This window comes from Momordica charantia (assembly GCF_013281855.1).
Source record: "Momordica charantia cultivar OHB3-1 chromosome 6 unlocalized genomic scaffold, Mcharantia_2.0 BLBB01000006.1, whole genome shotgun sequence".
Classification (NCBI taxonomy): Eukaryota; Viridiplantae; Streptophyta; class Magnoliopsida; order Cucurbitales; family Cucurbitaceae; genus Momordica; species Momordica charantia.
The window spans coordinates 31,840,005-31,848,639 of NW_028275164.1; the positions used below are offsets into that span (position 1 = coordinate 31,840,005).

At 36.1% G+C, this 8,635-nt stretch overlaps 1 protein-coding gene across 2 annotated transcripts; it reads right to left on the reverse strand.

Moving 5' to 3' along the window:
• On the reverse strand, positions 1-4,613 carry LOC111023351 (putative methyltransferase PMT18). 2 transcript variants are annotated; one of them, XM_088125724.1, is made up of 6 exons: positions 4,520-4,613; positions 2,547-3,273; positions 1,442-1,652; positions 1,054-1,351; positions 511-975; positions 1-423 (listed from the first exon to the last, which is right to left on the reverse strand). In XM_088125724.1, exons 2-6 carry the CDS (start codon positions 3,240-3,242, stop codon positions 186-188), a joined length of 1,908 nt encoding a protein of 635 aa, XP_087981850.1. In that variant the 5' UTR covers positions 3,243-3,273; positions 4,520-4,613; the 3' UTR covers positions 1-185. The 2 variants fall into 2 exon arrangements, with proteins under 2 accessions (XP_087981850.1, XP_087981849.1); XM_088125723.1 differs by lacking the exon at positions 4,520-4,613 and adding an exon at positions 3,937-4,475.
• Positions 4,614-8,635: the final 4,022 nt, after the last annotated feature.

Here is an 8,635-nt window from a genome sequence, read left to right on the forward strand (position 1 = left end):
TTGGCAAAAATCAAAGTCGGAACGATATCCAAAATGATATAAATGTTTGAAACAAAATTTTGCTTAGAAAATTACAAAATAGGAACAGAAATATAGAGACCTAAGTGGGGAAAGATATGGAGAGTAAAATAAATAAATTTAAAAAAGAAAAAAAGAGAAAAAAAAATACTCTTCTTCTTCTTGAACTATGGTCGTTTCTCTTGCTGTTGCGTGGCTTCACCAGTCCAATAAGTTTTGACAGCCACAAGAATCTTCTCTGGGTTGAATGGTCCACTTTCATGGTCCATAATTTGGCTCTTCCACCTCATTCCATCTGAAATTGTCTGAATCTTCACCAACACCTCCACTGTATCCCTGAAAATGACTGTCCCTTCTGGCCTCAATATCCTATCCATCTCCAGTAGAATGTAAGTTATATCACACCTGCAAATTCCCAATAATCCATTTATTTTCTAACCGCCTGTTTGGTAACGTTTTCAGAGAAACACCGAGCATTTTCTTGAATCTTACCTGTCTTGATATATGCTGAAGATGCCATTGGCATGGATGAGATCGTACGTTCTGGGGTACGTCGAGAAGGCCTCGCACCAGTCCTGGTACGTTCCAATGAACCCGCGCTCGTATATCACGCCCAGAGTGTCGCGGTCAGAATTGGCGGGGACCACATTCATAACCCACACCGGAAATTTCAGCAACGCGGCGGCGAACCCGCCGAGATCGGCGTTCATATCCATTATGTTCCGGTACCGTCCCTGGGCCAATGGGATCATCTTTTTGTAATACGTAATCCTCTCCTTCCATAGTTTGTTATCCTCTGCGAATTTCTCTGCAGTGACGCCGGGTATCGTTCCCCTGCTGATTCTCGGCGGCACGGCCAATGCCCGCTCCGGCCATATCTCCACTGCACCGCCGGCTACTTCGTCCGGGCCACTGACCTCCGGCAACGGAGTTATGCATGACTCCATGTTTCGGTACCTGACATCCGTTTTTACTAACCACCGTTAAATTGTGTACGAGCAGGAAAAGATAAAGGGAAATTAGTTTTTGGAGTACCAGGCAGCGTCTGGATTGTCTGACTTGCAAATGTGGGGAGTTTTGAAGACCTTTTTGTTCTTGATGCATTGGATGTGGTTGATGGGCTTCTGCCATATTGCAAGATCATTCTTCTCCACCACTTTCTTCCAGCACAGTCTTCTGGCAACCTCTTCAATAGAGTCTTGTTCTTCTTTCAAGTCCTCTTGTGTTCTTTCCCAGCCTCTCCAGTACTTCTTCCAGCGAATCGGAGGGCCGGAGAGAATCCAGTAACCACCGGGCCTCAGAACTCGGTCGAGTTCGATCAAGTACAATCCGTCTATGAAGTTTCAAAAGTAGTAATTAACTATAATCATAGCAACCAGACCTATATGTTGATTAATTGATTAAGTTAGATTTGTGAGTTTACCATTTTTGGCCCAAGGGATGAGACAACGGGAGCAGTGGGCCATGTCGAAAGCCCGGGCCGGGTAAGGGCTCCTTTGAGAGGCCATGACGCCAATCATGGCGGGAACTCCACGCTCTAAGGCAAATTGAACCTGAGCTTCATGGGTATCCCTAGGGGCAAAGGACATGGCCAAGATGTCCCTCTTCAGCAGATAAGCACCCCAACTTGCTACCTAAAACACCCCAAACACACTTTTTAATCCTACGTTATTTCATAATCAATAAAAACATACCCATAAATGAATATCTATCTCACATTATCATTGATGACAAAGTTATTTTTTATAGTCACGATACCAAAACATATTTTTGCTAATTATCAAATTACACGTAAAGATTAAGATTCTTTTTTTTTACTAAAGAAGAGATTTAACTTACACAATTTATAAAGAAAGACATTAATATTTTGACCCCTCTGACCCTTCTTAGGTTCGCTGCAAATAATTCGAAAATACTACTATATACTGTTTGGTATTGTACCATCACATAAGAACATATTTGCAATTATACTTTGATCTTGTCTAACCCTTCTAATAATTGTAAAAGAGTAGAGGTAAAAAGATCATAAATTTATTTTACCATTTTTTCTTTTTTATATTTTTAACAATTCGAGCCTAGTTTAAGATAAAACACCTACTTCTATCCTAAAAATGACTCAACTGATCAAGATATTAATGCAGAAGCAAAACCATAAAAGAAAAAAATCCAAAACGTATATATAACATGCTTAACAAGTGGTATTGAGGTCAATCACTACACAATCTCTATCATACATAGGACATTTCATTCTTCAAGAGTGCACGATCAACACATATTTAAAGCGCATATAATCAATACAACCACAATTTAAGAGATTCTACAATCGAAATTACTGGTAGCCTATTGGATTTTATAAATTTTCTCTCTCTAATTTACCCCTAAACCAGTGATGTTTCCGAATATCCAACCCTTCTCTCGACAAGACGAAAGCATTAAATAAAACAAGAAAATGTCAAAAACACAATGTCCGAAAATTGTTGCAAAGATTTAACAGGCAAAGGAACATTTTCGAGAAGAAATTCACTTACACCACAGCCGGTATCAATGGCGGTCCGGATCTTCCCGGTAGTGAGGGGAATGAGCTCGTTAATGTCATCAATATAGGCATCCGCTCCGCGGGGGAACATCGTGCCGCCGCCGGGGAATCGGAACCGATCACCTTCCACCTGAATCCAATTCTGCACCGCCTTCTCGATACTCAACTCTCTGTGAGGGATGTTACCGTACCACGCGTAATCGCGGCTCTGCGGCCACTTGAACGGCGTCTTGTACTTCGGCGGCGCCGGAATCATACACAGGAGCAGTTCTTCCTTGGCAGGGCAATGGCGCTCTCTGTATCTCAACATGTTCCGGTCAAATTTCCTCGCCCTAGTCGGATCTTGACAGGGAGTGTATTCGCTGTACGACATGTCGCAGGGGGCGATCTTGGTGACTCCTTCCATGGAGTTGTTGATGTCGACGCCGTGGTGGCTTTCGAAGTCCAGCAAATGCGTCGGTGATGAAGATTGGGGTGAGGATTGGGCGTTGGAGGATGGAACTGTTTGATCGTTGCAACTGATTTTGGAGTAGACTTCGGATTGATTGGCTGGAACTGTGGTGCTCTGCCATGCCCCGAACATGTATGATAAAATGCATAGTCCACTGACGCCCAGAATCCATGTCAATCGCTTCCTTCTCGACTCCAGGTGGTGATGCTTCGGTGAGCCACTATACTCCTTTGCCATTTTTTTAACGTTTTTTGATCTTTATAAATTCCTATGAAATCATCCAAAATTGATTGTCAATGAATAATTGCTAAATCAATGGTAGAAAGTTGTATGATATCACGTTCACTTGCACAAATTAAGCACTCTGGGTTTGAACTTATTCAGTTCTGCTGATGGGGGGAAAGAATTTCAAAGACAACAGGAAAGTTCTACTTAAATGTTATATGACATATGATAAGCCACTCCAGATTTTTGAGTTCTAATGATGGGGGCAAAGAAATTTGAAAGAAAAGAGGAAATTAGGGGGGGGAAACTTATACTTCAAAGTTATTATATCTAACCGACCGAAAAGAAGAAGCAAACACTTGCTTTATATTTTGAAATCATCACATGCCGAAAGTTGAAATTTGGACAGGAAGTTGAAACGACAACCTACGAAGAATCAAGCCTGTACCTATGCCTCCCTCCATACCAGCTGGAACTTCACAAGAAACAAAGGCAAAAAAAAAAAAAAAAAAAAAAACTTCACTCCCAACACTTGTAGTTGTACCCATCTGCTTAGAATGACCCATTGCCAAGATCTAAATAAAAGAACAATGTCCAACCCAGATGAAACACCATTTTCTTTTTCACTACCTTCCCTTTTTCTTCACCATTAGTTAGAAGAAAGTAAAGAAGAAAAAGTAAGAAGAAAAAGAAGAAAGTGGCGAACCTGAAAAGGGTTCTGAACAGGGATTTGCCTGGGAGGGCTAGAAGAAGAGTATCATGTGAAGCAAACATGGACCATGGAAACCAAGCGAGCTTGTTTCCCTTTTCATAAACAATGGAAGACGAAGGAAGATTAAAATATAGTGAGGAGGCGGTAGGAAGGTACGAGGAGGATGGAGTCGGGCATAAGATGAAAGGGTAAAGTAAGAGGTTATTAAAAATGTAATAATAATGTGTGAGTTGGGGAAAGGACGTTCAGGCTCTGCGCCATAACAGGAGGAGGGCAAGTGAATGGACGATACAGGTCACAGCCTACCCAAAATGATAAGAAATTGGAAAAGCCAGAACCACCAGAGCCAAAACTTTCTTCCTAGTAGAAATTAACACAAACTCAGAAAAAAGACACACAAGGAAGGTGATTTCATATCTGGAATGGTCAGCGATTATATCATAACTTTACATTAAATTTCTAAAGTTGGAAGGGGGAGAGAGACAGAGACAGAGAGACAAGAAGAGAGAGAGAGGGATTTAGTCTAATGGAATATGAGGGTTCACAGGAGAGTCACTAGCCTCAAATTACTCCCCACCTTGCTTTCATTTCACTTTCATTTTCATTTCATTTACACTTCACACGTTGCTGCTTTTCTTTCCACCATCTTCTTCCTTCAATCCCTTTTTTTTTTTTCAATTTCTTCCTTTATATCCCCAACTTTTTAGAATCTTATTCCAACCTATGCCTAAAAGCCGCTGACCACAAACGAGTAATTTTTATTTTTGTCCATCCTATTACAGTGATGACCAGCCAGCTGTGATTTTTATTTTATTTTCTTTTAGAAAAACTCATTTTCATTGAATAATCACAATTAACAACACTGCTTGGCCTCCCCCAATTAAACACTCCCCCTGGGAATTCCCAAAAACCATTCACATCTCGAGACACGATAGATCCGAACTTCTTCGGTAGCCCATACATAAAAATTTCAAAAAGGGAAAAAAGTGAAAGTAAATACAACACAATAAATACGGATGGTTAAGAGACAGATCAAAGCGAGGGCCATTAGCCAAATACAGAAAAAAAGAAGTAGAAAAAAAAAAAGTAAAGAAAATAAATCACGTGAAGCTCATATTTATGAGGGGCATGTGTCCCTACTTCTGATCTACATGATCAGTTTGTCCTTCGTTTTATATAAAATTTTTTATTGTGGTTTATGGAGGGAATCAGGGTCCCACGTCGATGCATTTACACTCACAGTTTATAAAATATTCACCTTGCTTCCCATTTATTGGAAATTTATTACAAGTGTAACGTTGGAGAAATATTTTAGACTTTTTCATCCCTATTTTTAAATTGATACTTCTTTCTCAAAATATGGGATCATGGGGATTTGAGTCATTGAATTCTATAAATCATTTACTAAAGTGTCACAAATTGTTTAGATGTGAGATCTGAGTGTGCCCCTGAGATTTGTTCTATGAAAATTTTTGAAGGGTTGAAAAATAAAAATTGGGACTTAGACTTGTTATTGAGATTGCCCTTTCATTATTGAGATTACACCCAAATTGCTTTTTCAAAATTATCAGCTTTTGTTCTTTCGACGGTGAAATGTTTCCGCTTTTGCCAATGAGTATTTTCTTGTCGGCAGTAACGACCTTTTACAGTTTTTTTTTTTTTTTCAAATGTGTTAGAGAGATCAAGCATGTGAAATTTGAGAAGATAAGGAATTTTTTTGTAGCTCACCTTTTCTCAATAGCTATGTGGAAGCTGGATGTAGAATTAGAAAAAGAGAATATTTGGTTAGGTTGTCATTCTTTCCTATTGGTTTTGAAAAAGAATTTGCATTTATGAATAAAGATAATGATTGAAATAATTTGACGTGTCTTTTCAACATTTTATTGAACATCAAGTATTCAAAGTTATGGCTAGATTGAACTGATAATTACTATTTTTGTTGTTGTGTGTGTGTTTGAAAGGGTTGTTATGTAATTTTGACGATTAAAGTTTCGTGCTCTTTTCAGACTTAATCCAGACAAGCTTTCACATGAATTGCCACATTGCTTTCTAGATTCTTCCACATAATTGTCCGTTCAAAATATTAACGAATGTTTGCTCAGATATTTTTGAATCGTTTACGAGGTATTTTTAAACAGAGAGCAAAGTTTAAGGGTGCTTTTTCTTTCTATTTTTCAAAATTTAGCCTAGAAAATGAAGCATATTTCTTGTTATTTAATTTTGATAATTCATATTTTTTATGCTAGCAAATTGTTAATCACCTGGAGAAACTTATATTTTTATGTTTTGAGTTGTATATATCAACATTTTTGGTATTATAATATTATAAGTTTTAATTTTACTCCTCTTTTTCGTAGTACAACAATGTAGGGTAAAAGAATAAACATTGACTTCAAAGAACCTCTTAGTCGAAGATAAGTGTCTTAATCATATTTAAGTTGGTCAAAGACTGTAAATATTTAAAATAAAAATATTGAAACCAAAATAACTGGATATATAAAAAGAAATGATATTTGAGAATTTTAAATGGCAAATAAATAAAATAAAATAAAAAAACAGAAGTTGGAAGAAAAAATGGGATCGGATGTGAAGTAATTAGTTTGCATAAGAGGCCAAGACAAGAGTGGCTTTTTGGAGTCGAATAATTGCCGTCTAGGCCAAAAAGAGAGTACCTTGATCCAATATATTGTTTTCGGATTTCAATTATGAATTAAATTCATCTCAAATTACACTCTTGGACAGTAAAAGTCTTAAAAGTAACACTTTAATTCCTGAAATTTTAAAAATAATTATAAATTATCATTTACTTTGTATTTACTTACTAGGGATTAAAATGAAAATCAATCACGATGAAATCAATCAGAATTAAAATGTTTATTTATTTGATATAATGTCTAATAGACATTATCTAAAATAGGAATTAAAAAAGCTATTGATATTGTTTACTAAAAATTATAAAGAATCGAAATATGAATCATATATATAACAATTATTAGATTACTTTGTTCTTATTTCTAAGTTAATTACAAATATATTAACTAACAAATATTTTTTATCGGATGATATAATTGAAATTTTGATACATTAGGAATAAAATTGAGAATAAAAAGAATTAAGGTGGTCACCTTTATTTACAAGAAATGAAATCAATCGGAATATGTTGTTTAACGTAAACTTTTTAGATTTGGAATTAGAATTCCTTTGATGTTCTTTAATATATATATGAAAAATCAGATTGTTCAATGTATTATCATTTTCTACAACAATCATGAAAGAAATAAAAAGATTTATTGTTGCAATTATTTGAACTCAATTAGTTGGTGGGTCAAAAAGCCAAAACGGAGGGTACGTCCTTTGTCGTTTAATGGCAGCGTCACTGTCGTTTCAAGATAACTTCTTATTATGTATTTATAATACCTTTGTATGCGTTAAAAGAGTATTAAATTTCCGTTCACACATTGATATTTTCGCTAAACTTGAATAGAGTTTATTTAGTTAAAGTAAGTATTTATGTTTGACTAGAAGGTCGTGAATTCGAATCTTTCTACTCAATGTACTAAAAAAAAATACGTTAATATTTTTTTATTGACATTTCTATTGCATCGTAAAACAATAGATGAAGTATTAGATAATATCAATAAAATATCGTAAATAAATACAGTATTAATAACAATAATTTTAAACTTATTTAAAAATAGTATAATGTTTATATTTGTAATGAAAAGAGTTATGATTTTTTTAATTATTTCTTTTAGAAATATCTATTGATATTAATTTTTCTTTTATATTTCTATCGATATTTTCATAAAATTGAGACATCAACATTGTCATCTACGTCGACATTTAAAACCTCGATTTATGTATTATACTAAGATTAAAAAAATAATGAATCATGATAGGTAGAAACTAAATTTCATTTTTAAAAAATTTTTTGGTTGGTTTGTGAAGTAAACTTCGACCTAAATATTTTTCAATTTGTCTAGTAAATGAGTTTACGTTGTCTCCTTTGTTGGTGTCGATTTTTGGATGGATGCCACATAGTTTCCTAATTCAAGTTGGACTTGCATGCCCATAGAAATCTAGTATCGGTGTGGTGCTATGTGCACTCTAATGCCAAAGTTAAATACTCGAGGTGGGAGCAACTAGTATGAAGTATGAAGTATGAAGAGTAATTGTAGGAATCTTGGTGAGAATCTGCTTGGGTGTGAGTGGTTCGCATAGTAATTCTCTTAGCAGCGGTTGCGTAATGGATACATTACATACATCTATTAGGGTTTTCTTGTCGTTTATATGTGGGGAGCGAGAGAGTGAAAGAGGCACAAAGAGAGGAGCGCCATGTCGAGGGATGTGAGGACCACCAATACTCTCATTCCCTCTGTGCATAGCAAGAGGTATGGCTAGGCGATTCTCTAGAGCGTATTTAGTATCCAGACGTAGTGTATCAGCACCTTTTTCATTGGTTATCTCCCGCACAAGTTGCCTAGGTGCACTCGGTCGGGTGCGCTCAATTCCCCTTTCCTCACTCTACTCGAGAGCATCGCCCACGTGGCTGATTAGCATATGAACACGTGTCGCCTTAGATTTACTCGACAACATCCTCACCTGTAAATATTTTCTTGAACAAGAAAATAATAATATAATTTATTTATTTATATCAAGTACAATATTTTATATAATGAAAAATCTTAAGTTA

Bases quoted from the DNA above. Each gene is read 5' to 3' on its own strand.
- LOC111023351 (XM_088125724.1), bottom strand. From the start codon at position 3,242: ATGGCAAAGGAGTATAGTGGCTCACCGAAGCATCACCACCTGGAGTCG. The intron at 976-1,053 runs GTACTCCAAAAA...AACGGATGTCAG, and splicing joins GACAATCCAGACGCTGCCTG to GTACCGAAACATGGAGTCAT. The intron at 424-510 runs GTAAGATTCAAG...GGGAATTTGCAG, and splicing joins TTCAGCATATATCAAGACAG to GTGTGATATAACTTACATTC.